The sequence below is a fragment of the Oryx dammah genome, unplaced genomic scaffold, assembly GCF_014754425.2.
Source record: "Oryx dammah isolate SB20612 unplaced genomic scaffold, SCBI_Odam_1.1 HiC_scaffold_22, whole genome shotgun sequence".
NCBI classification, from domain to species: domain Eukaryota; kingdom Metazoa; phylum Chordata; class Mammalia; order Artiodactyla; family Bovidae; genus Oryx; species Oryx dammah.
Window position 1 is genome coordinate 12,301,512 of NW_024070206.1, and position 22,110 is coordinate 12,323,621.

Sequence of the window (22,110 nt, forward strand, 5' to 3'; positions counted from 1 at the left end):
CAGTCCCTTTTAAAGATTTTAATTTTGAGATTTTTTTTTTTTAAGCCTGACACCTCTTGGCAGGGTTCAGTATCGTCTTTTTCTGATCCTATAGCACTTTGTACGTGTCTATTTTATGAATTCAGTTTGCTGAGCGTTTGTGTGTCTGCATGTGTTTGTGTGTACGCCCACGCATCTGTGCTTATTCCCTGCTCCAGAGTGTTTGAAGAGAGGCCTGACCTGTCCTTTCCTCCATTAGAGCCCAGCAGAGTGCTTGATAAACACAGATACATCTTGATTTAGTTGAGTGATTGGTTAAAACTCATCCTGTTCATCTTTTCTTCTTTAGTTTTCATGTAGGTGAACAGAGACCTTTAAAACTCATGTCAGTTTACAACCCCTATCAAATTACTAATGGCATTTTTCACAGAACTAGAACAAAAAATCTTAAAATCTGTATGAAGTCACAAAAGACCCAGAATAGCCAAGGCGATCTTAAGAAAGAAAAATAGAGCTGGAGGAATCAGTCTTTCTGATTTCAGACTATACTACAAAGCTTCAGTCATCAAAACAGTATGGAACTAGCACAAAAATAGAAATATAGATCAATGGAATAGGATGGAAAGCCCAGAAATAAACTCATGCACCTATGGTCAATTAATCTATGACAGAGGAGACAAGACTACACAATATTGGAAAAGCAGTCTCTTCAACAAAGAGTGCCGGAAAAACTGGGACAGCTACATGTAAAAAAATAAAAATTAGGTTATTCTTTAATACCACAGACACAAAAATAAGCTTAAAATGGATTAAAGACCTAAATGTGAGACTAGATGTAAAACTCCTAGAGGAAAACATAGGGAGAACACTCTCAGATGTAAATTGCAGCAATATCTTTTTCAGTTCATCTCCCAGAATAATGGAAATAAACATAAAAATAAACAAATGGGGCCTACTTAAACTGAAGAAGCTTTTGCATACCAAAGGAAATAGTAAACAAAACAAAAGTCAACCCAAAGATTGGGAGAAGATATTTGCCAGTGATGTGACTGGCAGGGATTAGTGTCTAAAATTTACAAACAGTTTTTGTTGCTTACCAGCATCAAAACAAACAACCCAATCAACAAATGAAAAGACCTAAATAGACTTTTCTCTAAAGAAGACATACAGATGGCCAAGAGGCACATGAAAAGATGTTCAACAGCGCTAATTATTAGCAAAATGCAAATCAAAACTGTAATGAGATACCACCTCACACCAGCCGGAATGGCGATCATGACAAAAACCCCAAACGATAAATGCTGGAAAGGGTGTGGAGAGAAGGAAACTCTCCTACACTGTTGTTGGGAACGTAAATTGGCACAGCCGCTATGGAGAATAGATGGAGGTTCTTTTTAAGGAACTAAAAACAGAGCTACCATATAACCCTGCAATCCCACTCCTGGGCTTATATCCAGAGAAAAATATGATCGGAAAGGATACATGCATCCCAGGGTCCTTTGCAGCACTGTTTACAGTATTTACGACATGGAAGCAACCTAAATGTCCATCAACAGAGGCATGAATACAGAAGAGGTGGTAAGTATTTTACTCATCCATTTAAAAGAATGAGGTAATGCCATTTGCAGCAACATGAACGGACCTAGAGATGGTCATACTGAGTGAAGAAAGTCAGAGGAGGAGAAATAGCATGTGACATCCCTTATATGTGGAGTCTGAAAAGAAATGATACAAATGACCTTTCAAACCAGAAAGGACTCACAGACTTAGAGAACGAACTTAACGGCTGTCAGGATGAAGGATGCAGGGAAGGGATATTTAGGGAATTTGGGATCAACATGTGCACACTGCTGTATCTTAAATGGATAACCAACAAGGACCTACTGAATAGCACATGGAACTTCGCTCAATGTTATGTGGCCGCCTGGTTGGGAGGGGAAGCTGGGGGAGAATGAACACACATATATGCATGGCTGAGTCCCTTTGCTGTTCACATGAAACTATCACAACATTGTTAATCAGCATAAAAATAAAAAGTTTTACAACAAAGCTCATGTCAGGAGGCTGTCATGCTATCAGAATCTGACCACACTGTCTATTCACAGGTATTGTGCTTGTTGCCATTAATCCTTACGATCAGTTGCCAATCTACGGTCAAGATGTCATCTACGCCTACAGTGGCCAGAACATGGGGGATATGGACCCCCACATCTTTGCTGTGGCAGAGGAAGCCTACAAGCAGATGGCCAGGTAAGAATAACCTTAGCCCAGGAGTCCTCCTGGGTCGTCAGGGGGTGGAAAGGGGAGTGTCCACCTTCTTGGGCTGCTTTTTCTCAGTGGTGATTCTGGGTTTGAAGTGTTTTGGAAACCAGATCAACCTCAGGTTCTTTTCTTAACCACATTTCCTCAAGTCTTCATCGTATTCTTATGAACCTGAGCCTAGGCTTGGAGAGCAGTGGCTCCTTAGACTCTGATGAGCAGCGCAGTCAATGCCTTGTGTCTCGTCTCTCCTTGGCTTTCTTCTGGCCGTCTCGCCTCTTCTCCAGGTGTGATGAATCCATTTTATACCATCATCATTCATTTTACAGATCTCACTGAAGCCTCTGTTTTGAAAGAACCAAGACTCTGACAACTTCTTAAAATGCTAGGCATTTGGGGCAGAAATAGAAGCTTCAAATTAGCAGTCATGCGTAGTAGTTTCAGATTTTTCGCCTGAAAGTGGTGTTCTGTTTAGGCACTTAAGCGGATCTCATTTTGCTCTTTTTTTCTAACTCGAAGAGATAGGTATAGGTCTGTTTCATCAGAAAGTAGGCTAGGTGAGCATATTAGTCAGGGTTCGAGTGTGTGTGTGTGTGTGTGTGTATAAAGAGAGAGGTTTTTATTTTAAGAAATTGGCTCATGCAGTTGTTGGGGGTTGGCATGTCCAAAATCTGCAGGATTAGTCTGGCAAATTGGAGATCCAGGGAAAAGATGATACACGAATTTGAGTCTGAAGGCAGTCTACTGGCCGAATTCTCTTTGGTGGGGATGTCAGAGTTTTTTCTCTTATGACCTTCAACTGATTGGATGAGGCCTACCCACATTATGAAGAGTGATCTGCTTTTCTCAGTGTCTACTGATGTAAATGTTAATTTCATCTCAAAAGAAAAAACAAAAACAAAACACCTTTATAGCAATATCCAGACTAGTGTTTGGCCAAATGTCTGGAAACTGTGGCTTAGCCAAGCTGACACAAACTTTACCACCACGCTGTTGTGCTTGAACTGTCAAGGTATAGTATAGGGAAAGATAGTTTTACCAGAGTTTTGGTGGAAATGCATTTTCCAGTTAACAAGAAAATGCTGGATCCTTTCAGCTCAGTTTTTCTTGTCCCCTGTAGAGAACATCTCACAGAGCTAGCAGGAAAAGCAGGCGTGCTTTGTGGGGAGCAGGGCTGTGTAGAGAGGAGCAGGCGAGAATCCCATTTAAGATGGTCTGTGCTGCTGTGGATGTCAGAGTACAATTTTCAGCCCAGTGAAAGTTTCCATGAGGAAAAGCTGTTCTGTAAGCTTCCTTACTAGTTTATAATGTTTTGTTGCTGGCTGTGGAGTTCGGTACATAAAAGATCTGCTTCCTCATAGAAACACAATGACCATATTCAATAGAAGCAGTGATCAGAGAACAGAACAATATAGTAAGTAGAATGATCTACAGCTGTTTCATTTCTGGAGCTAAAATGGTCATGACCTTTGACCCCTCTAATGTCGTAAAAAGACCGCATACTCTCTTCTGGGCGTGAGCAGGAGTCACTTCGAGGCACACTCTGCAGACTGAAGTGTGGCTCAGGGTCATGTCACATGTGGGGAAGAGTGAGGGGTGGTGTGATGCAGCGCGTGGCCCCACTCACGTGTGCGCACAGTGGAGGGGACCTGGGGTCTGGACAGGCTTCGGTGTCTTGGGAGAAGCGCTTATGCCGAGTGCTCATTTCTTTGACGTGAAGAAGACTGGCCTCACTCGTTACAGATCGTTTCCTACGCTTCTAAAGTGGAAGGTGACTGTGGCCTGGTTCTGACAACTCCTACCATGCTACAGGTTCCGCCAGCTCCCTGAGACTTGTCCTCTCGTGGATGTCCTTGATGTTGGTTTTCATCCCATTTTGCTCTCCTAGCTAGTTGCACTTAGATGTATCAGAAGTTGGTTTTTCTTTTTAAATTTTTAATTGGAGGATAATTACATGGTTTCTGCCATACGGCTTTTCTTTATCAGACTTCTTGAGGCTCCCCTACAGCTTTGAGAACCCTCTGGCCTCCAGCTTATAGATCCTCTTGACTGAATGCCTCCATTCTTCCTTTCTGCGCTGAAGCTGTCCACACGGTTATTCTATTCTCAGGTTCTTTCACTTGTTTGGGCCCTTGTTCATGCCCATTAGTGGGAAGGGACAAGGGTGGGCATCCAGGGTGGTGGTGATACGATCTTGCTGAGGGGAGTGCATTTGATGATTAAGGGGTTTGGATGTTAAAGTTGGACAAAAAATTGCTTCATTAAGGGTTTTCTTTAAGGTCTTAAGGTTTATAATCGTTCTACCCACCGAGTCCCAGGGTGTAGAAAATAATGCTGCTGAAATTCTTGTGCAATTTTTGCTCATGAACGTGCATGAGAAGTATAAGGCCAGCACACGTGGCTCAGGGGAGAGAGCTATTTTTGAATAAGTTCCGTTGTCAGCAGCTCAGGGTTTCTGCTATTGATTTGAGGGGCATATTAGAAGCCCCAGCAGAATCTTTGCAGGGAAAGAGGGAGACTCACTGGTCTGATGCAGGGATGGTTTTTGCTGTATTTTTGTTCTGGGCCTTCACTGTCAACTTTGAATACTAAAAACACTTGTTTTACAATTTGTCTGCCAACTGTGTGGTGTGCTTCCTGACTCATCAGTAAGTTGCTGAAGTGATTGTTATGTGGATCAAGTCACCGTGGTCTAACACAGTGTGCTTTGAATCTGAGCCTCCACAACAGCTGGGTGATTAAGGGTACAAGAAGCTAACATTAACGACTCCCAGCCCGCGGTGATGGTGACTCAGTTGGCCTTGGACTCAGCAATTCTTTCTCATGATTCACTGTGGACTGGATTTTCTTTCTTGACGTGGTTCACTCTGGGTCTCTCCAACTCGCGATGCTTTGAGCGTATGAGGGAAGTCTGTCAAAGCTCGAAGGGATAAATCCAGACCTTCATCCCCATCCCGAGAGTTCCTGCAGAGTCTTGTGCTGAAAAGGATGAGGAGACACAATAATAAGATGATTGGTTCACCATCCCTGTCCTTGTTGACCTCAGACTAGGCTTGGGAGTACAAGGATACTCCCAGTGAATAAAAAGGCGGAAGTAGCATGAAACATCAAACTCGTGAATTCTGCCTTCTATGTAAGAACCTATAGTTCCCCGTGAGAAATGGACTGACCATTGCTTTATTTCTGCTCCTCCCTTGTTCATGACCCAAAATGCCCTTTCTCTTACTTTTCAGTTCAGTTCAGTTCAGTTGCTCAGTCGTGTCCGACTCTTTGCGACCCCATGAATCGCAGCACGCCAGGCCTCCCTGTCCATCACCAACTCCCGGAGTTCACTCAGACTCATGTCCATCGAGTCAGTGATGCCATCCAGCCATCTCATCCTCTGTCGTCCCCTTCTCCTCCTGCCCCCAATCCCTCCCAGCATCAGAGTCTCTTACTTTTACCTCCCCTGATGCTAGCCTCAGCTCTTGGATTAAATAATATCAGCAAACATTTGTAAAGTATCAGTGACTTGACAGGCTCCTTCCTAAATGGAAACTAAGAAATGTGAGACCTCTCCCACTTCTTGAGGTGCCCACAGTCTTTTTGGAGAGAGAGGACACGGTAGACCAAAAAGCCTGTAACTGCAGGAAGTGTAAACCAAAGTCATGCTCAGGGTCATTTGAATTGAGTTTGGGGATGATTGTCACATCTGGTGCAAGAAACTGTAGCCTTGAAGCTGGATCTTGATGAGTTGGTCGGATATGTAGGGTGAGATGCAGACCTCTAGGTGGGTGGAATAGAGTGATCGTTCCCCCAACAGTGTGGCATCAAAAAGCACAAAACTATAAAACTAGAGCACATAGTCACAAAGCCATAGCCACATGTGCTTCACACCGCTTAGGATGTTTATAGTCGAAGACTTCTCAGGTGTTGGCAAGGATGTGGAGACGTTAGAATCCTGATACACTGCTAGTGGGAATGTAAGATGGTGCAGCTGCTTTGCAGAATAGGCTGGCAGTTCTTCACCAGTTTGACAGTGTTATCACATGACTCAGCCATTCTGTTCTTAGATATGAAAACACATTCTAAGAGAAATGAAAACATATTCACACAGAAACTTACCCAGAGACATTCATATTTAATAGAATGTTCCTATAGAATTGTTCACAGTAGCTGAAAGGTAGAAGGAAAAAAACCTAAAAAATCCATCAACCAACCAATCGGTAAATAAACTATGGTTATATCCATACAGTGGAATATGGCGCATAGAAAGGAACAAGATATGGTACTCGGTGCCACAGGAATGAACCTTGAAAACGTGCTCAGTGAAAGAAGCCAGACATGAAAGAACAGAGTGTGTGAGTCCACTTACATGAAGCGTCCAGAATGGACAAATATATAGAGAGAGGTGGCTTAGTGGTTGCCCAGAGCTGGAGGTTTGAGGGGGAATGGGAAGTGATTGCTGATCAGTATTTTTTTTTGGTTTTGTTTTTAGTGGTGGTGGGGGCTGGTGATGAAAATTTTCTGTGATTGATTGCGCGGATGGATGCACAGCTCCGCAAATGCGCTGAAACCCATTGAATTGTGTACTTTAAATGGGTGAATGTGTGTTCTGTGAATTATATCTCAAAAAAGCTATTATTCACAAAAGGCATGGTCAGGGGACAGTGCCCAGGAAAGCTTAGCCTATGTGATAAGTGAGTCTGGGGTTGGTGTGGACTATACAGTTAGAGGCAGGGTGACCGGACTGGGGAGGAACCTGAAAGCTGGGGTGAACTTTGGCAGAAAAGTGTGTTCTGCTAACAGAGGGTACAGAGATGGTCAGTTGAGTTTAGGAAACCCTGGATTAATCAAGTGAAACATTTGCCTTCAAGGCAGGGGCTTTCAGAGCAGCTATGTTGATGTGCTTTCTGAGTCTCCAAGATGGAGATGCTTTATGCTAGGTTTGCAAATCATATTTAGACACAAAACTGTTTTCAAAGATTATCTCAAGGACTCTTTGGGAAATGCTGGCTTCAAGCAATGGAGACATTCTAGAGCTTGTTAGATAAAGAGATAATATGACACCAGGGATATTCAAAGAGCGATGTTTCTCTTATGGGCCCTATTTCAAAATCTCTTCCTTCTCTCCCTGTTCTGATACCATTTCCAAGGATGAGAACCCCTTCTTGTGAGGAGCTTAGATTCTTGCAGAAATGCCTTGCCTATTTAAATGACCTCTGTGTAATGAACGGCAGTAGATGGTGAAGCAGGAATTCAGACCCAGTCTGTGTGCCCTGAAGCCCTTTGTACCAGTGGAGAAGCAGTACTCCCTCCATCAGCAGGGCCTGCGACTGGCCCCAGGTAGTCTTCCCAGAGCAGAGCAGGCTGTGGTCCTCGGGGCCATGAGGGCTGAGGGACAGACCTTTTCCCTCGCGGTTTCGAGCGAGATGAGAGTCTCGGTGTATTTTATAGCTCTGCTAGTGGGGCCAGGCCCTCTTACTCTGCTGCCCAGGTCTGATCCTTTTCTTGAGGTTTTGTGTTCTTTTCTGAAAGAAACTAGGGACAGTGGGAAGCAAATTCATTTGCTCATAGAGCTCACATGGGTCCATCTGGTTCTGCTATGCTGCAGGCTATGCCTAATAGTGGAAGATGGAATGGGATGCTCCTGGGGTCCTGGAAGGGGACATGCCACCCGGTACACCTGGGGCAGCCAATGGACAACCCCTCACCCCACCATGGGAGCGCTCCCAGAGAAGTCCTGACTGTGGAAATGTGCTGCAGAAGGGAGAGGACGCTGTGCATTTTCCATCTTCTGAGGTCCAAAAAAAAAACAATAGAACTGATGGCTTAATCTTCCTGATCATTAAGGTGGAATGCTCTGGGACACCCAAGAATGGACTCAGGACACTTCAGGATCTCTTTTGGGCTGCAGACTTTGTGGAATTTGGATCTTTGGGGGAATAATTTTTAAAAGGAACTGCACACAGGTGACCTAAATTCACACTTTGCTTTGAGATCCAGTTTGAAGTAGGATGATGTCAGTTTCTTCCTTCCTTTTTGATATAAGGGGGTTTATTATTCTGGGCTGTATAGTTTGGAGAAGTTTGGGATGTCGAGTACTTCCTGATCAAGCTTCTTGTTTTCAGTGATGAGAGCCAGGTTTCGTTTCTCTGTAAGGTGTTTGCTGTACAGGAGTGTCCGGGGTCTGTCCCCGGTGACGTGTCTCCCACCCGCTGTGTGTCCACACACAGACCGTTTGGGCCTGAAGTTCTCAGCATCTTCACTCTTTAAGGAGAACAGTGGCCCCGCTGCAGAGAGAGACTTGGACCTGCGAGAGGTCATGAGGAATCTTTAAAGTCGTTGAACACTATAAAAATTGGGGGTGTGGCAGTCTGGATGAGAGAGGAGTTTGGGGGAAAATGGATACACGTATACGTATGGCTGAGCCCCTTTGCCGTCCCACCCGCAACCTTCATGGCATTGTTAATCAGCTATGCCCCAGTACGAAATAAAATGTTAAAAATACGAGGGTGCTGATATTAAAGCTGACAGACAACTTCCTCGGCTGCTGGTAAATACAGCGAGCGACGGTATTGCTGGGGAGGTCAGCAGTTAGGGAACAATGACTAGCTGGATTTTTACAGTAAAGTCTTGAAATCATGATTTCATTCAGCCCTGACTTTTGGGTGCAGTTTTGCTTTCCTTCCCATTCATTATTATTTCAAGTCAGGACTCGTCAGGATTGGGTTGCTTTAGGACAAGGTATAGGAGATGTTCAAGATGACTGAACATAGGAGTGACTTCCATGCTCCTGTCTGGTACTATTGCTGATTTCTAGAACTTGCCCTGCCTGAGTCGTTCCCTCTATTGAGATTCTTCCCGGAGTGCTGTCTGCCCTGGGCTCTTCCCCTGTACCTGCTCTTCCCTACTCCCTCATCTCCTCTCCTTGCCTCCCGCCCCACCACGCCTGGACGCATTCCCGTCCCTCTCCATGGTCCCCAGCACTAAGGTCCATAGCATTATTTCGATCCTTTATAATCTCTTAGATTGTATAGTTTCCTTATATTCCTGCCTATCCCGTTTAAAATTCTAGTTATGTATTTTAGACTTAAATATAGGGGAAAGTTCAGTGTGCAGTGCATATGGCTAATTATAACATCCATATGTTAAAAGCAATGGATAGTGAATGTATACTGTCATCTCCTTTTAAAATTGGGAATTGCAGGAAGACTGGAACTGGGAACTTCCCTGGTGGTCCTGCGGTCGGGACCTCGCCTTCCCATGCAGGGTGTGCAGGTTCAATCCCTGGTCGGGGCATAAGGGCCCACCTGCCTCCTGTCAAAAAACCAAAACATAAAACAGAAGCAGTATGGTAACAGATTTAATAAAAACTAAAAATGGCCCACATCCAAAAAAGATTTTTTTAAAGAATAGGACAGGACCATTCCTTTGTCTAACTTCCGTGACACTGCAGGGGTCATGAATATTACTAATAGTTAAGTCTCAAATAAAAACTCTGAGAGCTGAAAGGTAAGTTACTAGTAGTCACTTTTTATCTTACCTGGGGAATACGGCACGGTAGAAGGAGAGGGTCTGCAGTCATCTGGCTGTTGTTCAGTTGCCCGGTTGTGTCCGACTCTTTGTGACCTCATGGACTGCAGCACCCTAGGCCTCCCTCACCATCTCCCGGAGTTTGCGCAAGTTCGTGTCCATTGCATCGCTGATGCCATCTAGCCGTCTCATCTTCTGATGCCATCTAGCTGCCCTCTTCTTCTGCCTTCAATCTTTCCCAGCACCAGGTAGGAATCGGCTAAGACACAGGGATACGGGAGACCACATCCCAGCAACTAGTCCTTTGGGTGCTGCTTGACCACTCCCAGTCCAGGTGGCTCTGTCTCTCAAGAAATGTGTTCCATTTCTAACAGTTTCCACTGTCGGAATTGAGCCATCACACCGTACTCTGCTGCTCTCTGATTGCCTTCGCCCGGGGGGTCTGAGGGCTTCCCTGGTGGCTCAGATGGTAGAATCTGCTTGCAGTATGGGAGACCTGGGTTCGATCCCTGAGTTTGGAACATACCCTGGAGAAGGGAATAGCAACACACTCCGGTATTCTTGCCTGGAGAATCCCATGGACAGAGGAGCCTGGTGGGCTACATACAGTCCATGGAGTTGCAAAGAGTCGGACAGAGGGGTCTGACCTCTGCCCCGTGTGGCTGTACAGGATAGCCAGCATTTTCCTACCCTTGGCAGCCCCTCCCCCACTCTGGCTGAGCATCCTGGCTCCCACGGCCCTTCCTTCTGAGCATGGCCTTTAGCCCCTCTCCTGCTGTGGGTCACCGTGGACACCTTCAGTCTTTCTGTCTGATATCTGTGGTCTCTGAACATGATCTGCTAGGTGAGCAGTCTTCCTCGAATGGAATTCCTGTTACAGAGCCTACAATTGCACCAAGTTGGCAGGCATTTCATGTCGCAGATTTTTACTAAGTTTGCAAGCTGTTAAATTCCTATTTCTTCCCCCCCACCCCCGTCCACAGATGCACAAGAATTATTTTATTACCGCTGTAATGATTTAATTGTCTGGCAATAAGCTACGCCTATTGAAAGTAAAGTCACACATTAAATTACATGTACACTTATACCAATTTTGATATATGCGTACATCCACGGAACCATCACCATGACCCAGATAATGAACATTTCCTTAACTTCCAAAAGTCTCCTTGGAAAAGGAAAACTTTTTCCACCGGTGCACTGCTGGCAATCAGTAGTCACTAATCTACTTTCTGTCACTATAAACAGAAACTTCCTTTAAGATTTGTCGCTCTCATTCTGTACTTGCACAATTGATTTTTTATGTGCTGAGCAGGATTCATAGTTACCTGTATTAAATTTGACCTTTTGTGCCCGTGCTCCGTTATTCCAGGGTATCTCTTTGACTCCTGATTTTCGCATCTGATATATTAGGCCTCCCTGGCTTGGCGCACGTGCAAATTTAACAAATCTTTTGTTTCTGTCCTTATCTGTTGATGAGGAGGTATTAATCTGGCTGGATTCCTATAACTTGCTGGGAGAAGTCCTTTTACTAAGAACTGATCATTTGTGCTATTAAACCTAAAAATTAAGCCCTTACCTATATTTTAAATTGGGTTAAAAGCTGTGCCCACTGGATTGGTCAGATGTGATTTTTCTGGGTGAGGGGGGCTCATGAATGAGGAGGTGGGCAAAGGAGCCCCTAGTGAGCACCCCCAGCCTCACCGCTTCCTGCCCGTGTTTCACCTGGTCGTGCTCTATCATCTGAGGCGCCCCCTCCATTTGCTCAGCTGCCCCAGGAGGACGCGTGTGTGTCCTTCTGTCCTCAGGTTTTGTAAGAAGTAGCCAGCGCTCCTCACAAGTGAGCCTGAGCCATGACTGAGCGCCGGGCGGGGCCCAGCGGACGCCCCTGCGCCCACCCCCGGGTCCTGCTTATGACACAGCCTGGTCCCGCTGTCAGAGTCACGCTCGTCCCCGCACACCAGCTGCTTTCGGAACTCACAGTGGTGCTGACATGTAAATAAGATTTCGTTTTACAGGGTGTCTGAAATAATTTTCAGTTGAAGAAGCTAGTAAAATGTGAAGCCTAGCAGGATGAAATGGCATTTCTATTTACATTGTGATAATGTCTTTCACGCCATGGTAGCCACTCTTTCTCTTTTAGCTGCATAGTTTTATGTTTATATCCTGAAAGACAGAGTGTCTATGGATGTCACCTGCTAATGTGTACATGTTTAGTAGGAAAGGAACATGCCAAGAAGCGAGGCGGCTCAGCTTCCAGGGACAGGACCGTCTAGGTTCTCAGAACGCAGGAGCTGTGGGACCTTGGCAAGCCACTTAATCTCACTTTGCACCAGTGCCCGCATCTTTAAAACAGGGATGCATTTTGTGGCAAAATCATCAGGTTGCCAGATTTAAATGAATTGATAAGTGAAGAGTACTTAGAATGATTTCTGGAACAGAGTGAGTGCTCAATAAGTGTTTGATCCAGTGATGGTGGTAGTGATAGCCTGATGATAATACTGATAAGTCGACAGTAAGTAATGTCATTATCATTTCATAGCATCCAAAGGAAGAAGTGCTGGGAGGAGACATCAGTGCTGAGCAGGATTCCCTTTATATGTCACCCTAAGAGGACAGGTGGTCCTTCAGGGCCAAGGGAATAGCAGAAGGCTGGCCATTTTGTGCGATTAATAATGTTCTTTTGGCCTTTTTATAGGCTTATGTGTGAAATTAGAATTACGGAAGTTTAATAGGTGGTTGCCAATCTGTCTAGAGGAAATACAGCATCAATTGCACAATGTCTAAAGCTGTCTTTTGTCATATGCAGGAAGCCAACAGCTTTGAGTTTTGAACTTAGAGTGAAGTTAAACTGTTACTGACTCAGCCACCCCTAGAATAGTGTTAGAATGTGGACACCACTGCCCTTCGGTGATGGCGTCTGTAAGCTTGTGTGTATGTGCACTAAGTCCCTTGAGTTGTGTCCAACTCTTTGCAACCCCATGGTCTATACTCCGCCAGGCTCCTCTGTCCATGGGATTCTCCAGGCAAGAATACTATCAGTCAGTCAGTTCAGTTGCTCAGTCGTGTCCGATTCTTTGTGACCCCATGAATCACAGCACGCCAGGCCTCCCTGTCCATCACCATCTCCCAGAGTTCACTCAAACTCACGTCCATCGAGTCCGTGATGCCATCCGGCCATCTCATCCTCTGTCGTCCCCTTCTCCTGCCCCCAATCCCTCCCAGCATCAGTGTCTTTTCCAATGAGTCAACTCTTCGCATGAGGTGGCCAAAGTATTGGAGTTTCAGCTTTAGTATCAGTCCTTCCAAAGAACACCGAGGACTGATCTCCTTTAGAATGGACTGGTTGGATCTCCTTGCAGTCCAAGGGACTTTCAAGAGTCTTCTCCAACACCACAGTTCAAAAGCATCAATTCCTCGGTGCTCAGCTTTCTTCACAGTCCAACTCTCACATCCATACATGATCACTGGAAAAACCATAGCCTTGACTAGACGGACCTTTGTTGGCAAAGTAATGTCCCTGCTTTTTAATATGCTAACTAGGTTGGTCATAACTTTCCTTCCAAGGAGTAAGCATCTTTTAATTTCATGGTTGCAATCACCATCTGCAGTGATACTGGAGCCCCCCAAAAATAAAGTCTGACACTGTTTCCCCATCTATTTCCCATGAAGTGATGGGACCATATGCCATGATCTTCATTTTCTGAATGTTGAGCTTTAAGCCAACTTTCTCACTCTCCTCTCTCACTTTCATCAGGAGGCTTTTTCGTTCCTGTTCACTTTCTGCCATAAGGGTGGTGTCATCTGCATATCTGAGGTTATTGATATTTCTCCCGGCAATCTTGATTCCAGCTTGTGCTTCTTCCAGCCCTGGGTTGCTGTTTCCTCCTCCAGGGGGTCTTCCCAAGCCAGGGATCAAACCTGGGTCTTCTGCATTGCGAGTGGGTTCTGTACCGCTGAGCCACCTGGGAAGCCCCATCTGTAAGCTTAAGCAAAAGGAAAGTAATAATGTGGCACTGCAGGAATGGAGCAATTATTCAGTTGTTTTATAGGCATTTGCTTGAGAGACAGCCTGCCCACCATCAGTATTAAGCACGTGCCGAAGTCTGGAAAGCAGCTTTTCACAAGCGCGTGGAAGTGAGACCCAGTCTGTCCTGGGCCCTGTGGTGGTGCATTGGTTGTTAGAGCATCAGTCTTCAGACAGCTGGGCACGTTGAGTTTTGGAAGATTCACTGGAGGGTGGGAACAAAATTTTAGAACTTTATTTTTTTCACAGTCTTTTAAGATTTAAAATCCTGTTGGTGCATCTCTTATGTGCACAGTGTATTAATACAGTAGCTTAGAAATTAATTTATAAATTCATATTTCTGGGGGAGCTGGCTCACAGTTTTCCTTATAGATAGGGAAAAAGAGAAAACTGGTTTAGTGGCCAAGGCAGTGTTTAAAGCCATACACAGAGGCAGTGGTCTTTGTGGACTAGTTCATGGTCCACAGAGGACATCTGGCCCCTGGCCCCCTGCTGTGGTTCTTCTTGGAGTGCTACAGTGGGGAGAAGGTGAGAGAAGGTGGCTGGCTCAGTGCAAGCCTTCCCTGTCATGGGGCATAAAGCATGGTCTCTATTCCTATCAATGTCACATTTGTACACTGGGTTAAAGAGCATTGCTCTCTTGAAAACATATTTATGACCATTTGTAAAATTAGATAGCCAGTGGAAATTTGCTGTATGAGGCAGGGAGCTCAAATCTGGTGCTCTGTGACAACCTGTGCTGTGCTTATGTGTGTCTGCCTCTTTGTGACTCGATGGGCTGTAGCCCACCAGGCTCCTCTGTCCATGGGGATTCTCCAGGCAAGAAAACCCAGGAGTGGGTTGCCTTGCCCTCCCCCAGGGGATCTTCCCAGCCTAGGGATCGAACCCATGTGCCCTGCACTGCAGGTGGATGCTTTACCATCTGAGCCACAGGGAAGCCCCTGTGACTATCCAGAGGGTGAAATGGGGAGGGAGGTGGGAGGGAGGGTCAAGAGGGAGAGGACATACCTATGCCTGTGACTGATGCATGTTGATGTGTGGCAGAAGCCAATGCAATGTTGTAAAGTAATGATCTTCCAATTAAAAATCAGTAAGTTTAAATTTTAAAAAAGAGCACTGCTCTCTTAGTAGCTCTCTGATTACATTAGAACACAGGTTCTAGTGTAACAACAGACAGTGTTTTGTCTCGAAAAAGAAGAAAGCCTTGGGGAGGTCCTTTATAAAGGAGATGAGTTGTTAGAATTGAATCCTAGCACCATCCTTGCCCATGGAAGGAATATGCAGAGGCTCCCTCAGGGACTTCATTTCAGAGTCACAGAGGAAATCTACCCACCCCCCGCCCCAACATACACACACCTGCTTTACTGTATCAGAAGTTCATGGGTGAAACCAAATTATCTTTTTAAACTCAACAACTGATTCAGAAACTCTCATCTTTGGACACCTGTTTGGGGAACTTTTAAAATAGATGAGTCTCTCTGATCTGGGGGATCCAGAACTGGTGCCCACAAAAAGAACCCATGTCACTGGTGTTAAGAGTCTCCTCAGTCTTTAAGCTCTGCTTGGTTGCTTTTAGCATCTCAATAGGAATTAAGGATCTGAGAGTAGACTTTGATCAAGGGAAGAAGTTATGGAATTTGAAAGCCTGTTAGAACTGGGGAGAGAAATCTTTGGATCCTCCAAATTTAGCAGATGCCTAGCTTCTGCAGTGACTCTCAACCCTGCCTGCACAGGAGAATTACCTGGAAGGTTCTAAACTACCCGTGGCCAGGCCTCACCCCCAGAGGTCAGGTTAATCTTGTGGTGCTCAGGTTGATATAAACATTCCCAGATGCTATCTTAGTGAAGCTGGGTTAAGAACTTTGTTGAAACCACCTGTGAAATGTAGGTGCCCCACCTCGTCTTTGTCACCAGCAGAGTTTTAGGGCGTGAGGGGATGTTTTTGTGCCCGGGGAACATTTTAGAAAGTGCGCAGGCATGCAGCATGTCCAAGAGAAAGCCCTGTGTTAGTATCCTTTAGAATCAGTGGACAGATTTAAAAGCAAATGCTTTTTGAGTCTGCCTGGCTCCTGCCCCCATCATAGATCAATGATTTTGGAAGCCAGAGGAGGGGCACCTACAGCCAAAACATGTTGGCAATTAATTCAGTCCTCTGTATTCCCAGAACTAGAGAACAAAATGCCTCATGATTGATGACCTGCTTTAAAGAGATATCCCTTTTGGTTGAAAAGGGAGTTAACCTTCTTCTGAAGAGCAAGTACCAAGAGTATTTAGAAGTATGGGGTGTCTTTTTAGAAAATGCCTTGGACCTAGTAGCAGAGCGATGAAGAGCCAGGGGGATATCCTAGTATCCAGCACTTGCTAATTAGTTATCCTTAGAGGCTAACAGTACTTTACCCCAACCCTGTGCTTACGGAGAGGTTACTGGGGACATCTTAATAAATGCAGGTGTGTGGACTATGTGGTATCTAGCTGCATTTAGCTTAAACGTGTAGTACCAGCCTTCAGTTAAGATATCGGGGATCAATAAACACTCACTCCAGTTGGTTCTGCTTTCCCACTGGGTCGTTGGGCTCCTAGAGTTTTATTCCATTTGTCATTGCACATATTGATCCATCATAATTGCCTGATGTGTAGGAACTCTAGCTCAGCAACCCAAGGCAGAGATTTTTCTTCCCAGTTGTATGAGGTTGTCATTTCTACAGTGCTATTCACTTTACTTGCTTGTATTTGTAGATCCTCTTATATTGCAGAGTATATGTTCATGAAACGCACAGAATTTTTAAGAGTTATGCACTTGGAGTTGGAAAGCTTTTGAGGTCATATTATCTAGGACAGGGGTTCTTTTTCAGCATCATCAGTATTGTGGTACTTAGTCTTTCTGGAAAGTTCTAGACCCCCTCATTCCACTGTTTGAAACTTAGGGGTGAGCAGATATCTTACTGTCGCTTACTCCCACCCTGGACAGGTCCTGCCTCTTTTCTGGGGTAGCCAGCAGAGCAGATTGGTCTGGGAATGTACCTTTAGTCTTTTCTTTACTAAGCAAGACTCTTTCTGGTCTGGTTAGCATTCCTCACGTTCAGAATCCTGTTTGATTTCCTTTGAATACATTCCAGTCTTTCAGTATACCTCATGAAATGTGGCATCTGTAATTAAGCTAAGAGTGCAGATCTAGCCTGACTGGAGAAGGTGGTGGTGGCTGTCTCCTACTATCCTGGGACATAAATACTTAGGTGCTGCATTAATGGAAGTTTACTAATAGTTTCTTGCTATGGTGATTGATGATGAGTCAACCAAAATCGTCCAGTGCTTCCCATCCACACCGTGGTTCTGGATGATGATCACACTTCGGTACCAACCACTGTGAGGTCTGTTGTGGACCTGCCGTGGTTGTAGACCCTGTCCAGATCACATTGCTAAGTGGCACTGTCCATTTAAGCATAGAGGTTACCAGAAGCCTCTCCCGGTTCCCCTCACTTCACAACCCGAGTTCTCTTTGTCTATGACTTAACAGTGAAACCAACGTTCACTTTCCCCTAAGCCTGGCTCTTGATTTCAAGAGTAGAAATTTAACGAACTTTTAATTAATTTCTCACAATAGCAGGCAGAATTCCAAGACAATTACCATGCTAGGTACTCAAAAATCATGTTCTGACAGTCAGAAGGTGAACTTTGGCACTTTCCCTTTGTATTTAGTACATGTTAGTGGAGCAGTCGTGTCCAACTCTTTGTGACCCCATGATTGTAGCCTGCCAAGGTCCTCTGTCCATGGAATTCTTCAGGCAGGCATACTGGAGTGGGTTGTCATTCCCTTCTCCAGGGGATCCTTCCAACAGGGATTGAACCCAGGTCTCCTGCATGGCAGGTGGGTTCTTTACTGTCTGAGCCACCAGGAAACCCTTTGTCTTTGCCTTCCTGTTATAACAATCCTAATCATTTGGATACAAATGAATGCCTTGATTTGAGGCAGGAGAATGCTATGTAAAGGAAATGTAAAAGAGGAAAGTACATTAGTGTGTCTCAAAACTCTTTCCCTACTTGGTTGATGTGCATGATAACATAGAATGTTCCTTAAGATCATAAATGAGGTATGAGCAGTACTTTATTGTTATTGCAGCACTAACTCAGTTTTATAGGTTTGTCAGTGTAACCACAGAAGTCACGCATCTTGCCTAAGGCACCTAGCTGGCAGTTAGCAGGGATGATGGGACCCTGGGCCCCCTAATTCCCAACCCCATGCTCTTGGCCACTCTGGTCTCCTGCCTCCCTGGAAAAGATGTTTCCTGGGTTTCTGGCTTGGGAAACTGGGTAGATAGAAGTTATACTTGCTGAGACCAGAAAGATATAGCGTATAGGAGGCACTCTTTATTTGGGAGTTGTGTCATTCATGATCCCCCACCCCTGATATCCAAATAAAGCTATCTAGTGGTTGAGTCTATGACAGAATTGAGAGAGGTCTTGGCCTATAGGTAGGGCTTAAAGCCTTGGGAATGGATGATGTCATCCTGGGAGAGACTGTTGAGACAAGTTCCCAAAATCTAACCCCAAGGAGACTGGGCATTTGGAGATCTGGTGGAGGAAGAAGAACCTAAAGGAGGTGATGATCACCCCTTAAAGGTGATGGGGTCTATGCCTTCTTCTTAGGAGCAGTTGGAAATGTAGGCACAAATGGATTGAGGGTGTGGAGTACTCTGCTGATTGGGCAGTGCACTGATGGTGTTACTGCCTTGACTGGATGTGCCTTAGGAACCAGGAGCAGCCTGCAATGGGCCTGGCAGTCCTGTGCAGCCAAGAAGTGCCTCCCATCCTGCCTTCCATTGCTCTGCCCCAAAATGCTCAACATGATCTTTCGCATCCTTTGTACCACGCACGTTTATACTGCCCTTAGTTCTCAGGTGTCTTTTGTCTCCCTTACTTCATGGCTCCCCACTGAAACTCAAGGAGCGTGGAAAGGTAGGCTGTTGAGACCTGAGGCTCTGAGGGGCTTGACCAAAGTCCCCAGGCTTGTGAGAGGCAGAACTGGTGCTGGAATTCCTTCTGCTGCTGCTGCTGCTCCAGGGCTCCCGCTGTTTTGTCCCCTTCTGTGTGTCTGTATGGCTGAATCTGGAGAACCTGGGTTTGTAGCAGAATTCCCGCAGCGAGGCTGGGCCTGCACTAATGAATCTGCTCCATCTGATGGGAAGTTTTCATGGCTGCTGTGTGCCGGTGTCTGCTGGGAGGCTGTGTGAGCTGCCCTGTTGGACGCCTGACTCTTCTCTGTGGATGATCACAGAGCAGAAGAGAATTCATCCTTGGTGGATGCCCATATATGTACTCTAGAGTGCAGAGCCCGCAGTGGGTCTCAAGCAAATACTGTCTTTGCTTTTCCCCTGTTCTTATCACTTCTCTGCACATTTGATGTACCCCATCTCTGTGTATGTGGACAACTTCTGGGTGAACCTAAAGAATGCTCTGGGTACCAAAGTGTCTGCCCTGGAGATGTCCGCAGCCCTTTAAATTCTCAGAGTAGATGAGTAACTATTTAATATTAACTAGATGGCTGACCAAAGATTCTCCTGCATAAAAATATCTGTCTCCTTGGCATATCATTTTATTTAAAGTGTTACCCTATTTCTCAGCTATGACTCAAAAAACTATTAAAATACATGTGTTATCTGAAAGAGAAAATGTCCTTTCTGTATGTCACAACTTTCAAATGCAACTCGAGTCTAATGCCTTCCATTTCTACCACCACGGCTGAGTTTAGGGTCTCACCTTCCATTTGGGTTACTGCTGCAGCCTCTGAAGGGGCCTCAGTCTTGCCTGTGTTTCTTTGTTTGCCTCCTAAGTCCACCCCCTATGCTACAGGGGAGGAAGAAGTGTTTGCACATGTTTTTTTCATGTTAATGGTTTCAGAATGTTAAAGTGCTGATGGGAAGGAACTAGCTGGGGGGAGAGGTTGACAGTTGGGAGGGGTGGGGGAGACAGAGAAAGGGGATAACTGGTAGTGGGATCCCAGACACTACCAGCCTTGGTGGGATCCAGGGCCAAGACACTGAAATTAGCTCTGAAAAGGTGGTGGTGGTGGTGGTTCAGTCGCTTAATCATGTCCAACTCTGCAACCTCATGGACTGCAGCATGCCAGGCTCCCCTGCCCTTCATGTCTCCCAGAGTTTACTCAAACTCACGTCCATTGAGTCGATGAAGCCATCCAGCCATCTTGTCCTCTTTCACCCCCTTCTCCCCCTGCCCTCAGTCTCTCCTGGCATCAGGGTCTTTTCCAGTGAGTTGGCTCTTTGCATCAGGTGGCCAAAGTATTAGAGCTTCAGCTAGTATCAGCATCAGTCCTTCCAATGAATATTGGAAGACATGGGGGTGGGATCCAGAGCCAAGATGCCGACATTTACCTCCAAGAAAGTAGGATTCTCCAGTTGCTGGAGAAAAAGCAGAGAAAAGCTGGGTGCTGATGCTGCAGGAAGATTGATAGACATGGTGTCAGGAAGTTGGACTGTTCCAGGCTTTTTCCTCTCAATTCCTGTTATCTTAGCACATGGTAGGTACTGACATGTTGGACGAATCACATGTGGACTTTAATGTCTCTCATAATGGAGATGTGCCCAGGGAATCCCCAGATAGAAATAAGTCACATGTACTCGGGGAAAAGAAAGCTTGAACCTGAACCTGCTGTGTGTGCTGTGAACTTACTGATGCACAGTCGGGTGAGCAGCCAGATGCGGTGCCTGAACCTCTGGAGGGACAGATGCTAAGGCGGCGGCGATGGCACTGCAGCATTTCCAGGGAGCCTGCGGCAGGTGCCTTTGGTGAGCAGGAATGTGGTGTTGGAGGCGCGGTGGATCTGGCACCTCTGCTTGGTCAGTGGCCATAGTCTCTCCCCCAGGTCCCCTTGCACTTGTCACAGGTGGGATAGAGAGAGAATCAGATTTTGACAACTGCAAGCATGCTTAGATATTTTTCTGTCTAACCTGTTTATTTTACAGAAGATGAAATGGAGTGTCAAGGAGGAGAGGAGACTGGCTAGGCCCTGTCCTGAATTTGTGCTGGGGCCCCAGGGTACTGGACCCCAAGGCCAGTGCTCCTTTTAGCCTTCAGTGGAAGGGCTAGCTCCCCCGGCCATAGTCAGACCCACAGATATTCCTGTGTGTGTGTGTGTTGATACGAACCTAGAATGACCTCACGCCCCATGCTTCTCATGCTTGACCAAGATGATCATCAGATTTGACCCTTCATGATGAATGTGAGACTTTTCTCAAACACATGGCCTCAAAGAAATAAGTTTTAAACTATACACGGACTGAAAAACCTAAGAAATTAAAACATTAACATCTTTTATTTTTAAGACTTTTTAAGAACAAGATTGAAAGGAAGGTACAGAGGTTTACCATATAGCCTCTGCCCCCATACATGTATTCAGTTCAGTTCAGTCTCTCAGTCATGTCCGACTCTTTGCAACCCCATGAATTGCAGCACACCAGGCCTCCCTGTCCATCACCAACTCCCGGACTTCACTCAAACTCATGTGCATCAAGTCAGCGATGCCATCCAGCCATCTCACCTTCTGTCATCCCCTTCTCCTCCTGCCCCCAATCCCTCCCAGCATCAGAGTCTTTTCCAATGAGTCAGCTCTTTTCATGAGGTGGCCAAAGTACTGGAGTTTCAGCTTTAGCGTCATTCCTTTCAAAGAACACCCAGGACTGATCTCCTTTAGAATGGACTGGTTGGATCTGCTTGCAGTCCAAGGGACTCTCAAGAGTTCTCCAACACTACAGTTCAAAAGCATCAATTCTTCGGCGCTCAGCCTTCTTCATAGTCCAACTCTCACATCCATACATGACCACTGGAAAAACCATAGCCTTTTACTGGGAAAGGGCACCCGGGTGGAGAGCAGTAGGGTAAGGGAACCCAGGAGAACTGCTCTGCCGAGTGGCTCACAATGTTGGGTTTTCTGGTGATGGGATTAGTTTCCGGGTGGTCTTTGAGCAGTCATTCTAATTCAGAGTCTTTTCTGGTGGCGCACGCATCACTCAGCCAAGATAGATGCTAGCTAGAGGGATTCTGGGAAGTGGACGGACACACCGTGTCTCCTTTAGACCTTTCCCGAACTCTTCCAGTTGGTGGTGGCTTATTAGTTCCATATTCCTTATCAGGATCTCCTGTCATAAAACAACTCATACACATGGTTACTATGGTGCCTGGCCAGGGTGGGCAGTTTCAATCAGTGTGCTTCCCCTAACAGGAACACTTGATATCATCATACTAGACTTGATAAATGAGGTTGAGACAGGTGGGATGAGAACAGGGCGATAACTGTAAATAATACTATGTTGTGAAGA

General features: G+C 45.6%; 1 protein-coding gene across 2 annotated transcripts in view; it reads left to right on the plus strand.

The window, feature by feature from the left end:
• MYO5B (myosin VB) overlaps window positions 1-22,110 on the plus strand; it is a 338,248-nt gene that overhangs the window by 161,659 nt on the left and 154,479 nt on the right. For both annotated transcript variants that reach the window (XM_040264474.1, XM_040264475.1), the window contains exon 4: window positions 2,085-2,229. In XM_040264474.1, the coding sequence (XP_040120408.1) occupies window positions 2,085-2,229 (145 nt within the window). The remainder of the gene's footprint in view (window positions 1-2,084; window positions 2,230-22,110) is intronic.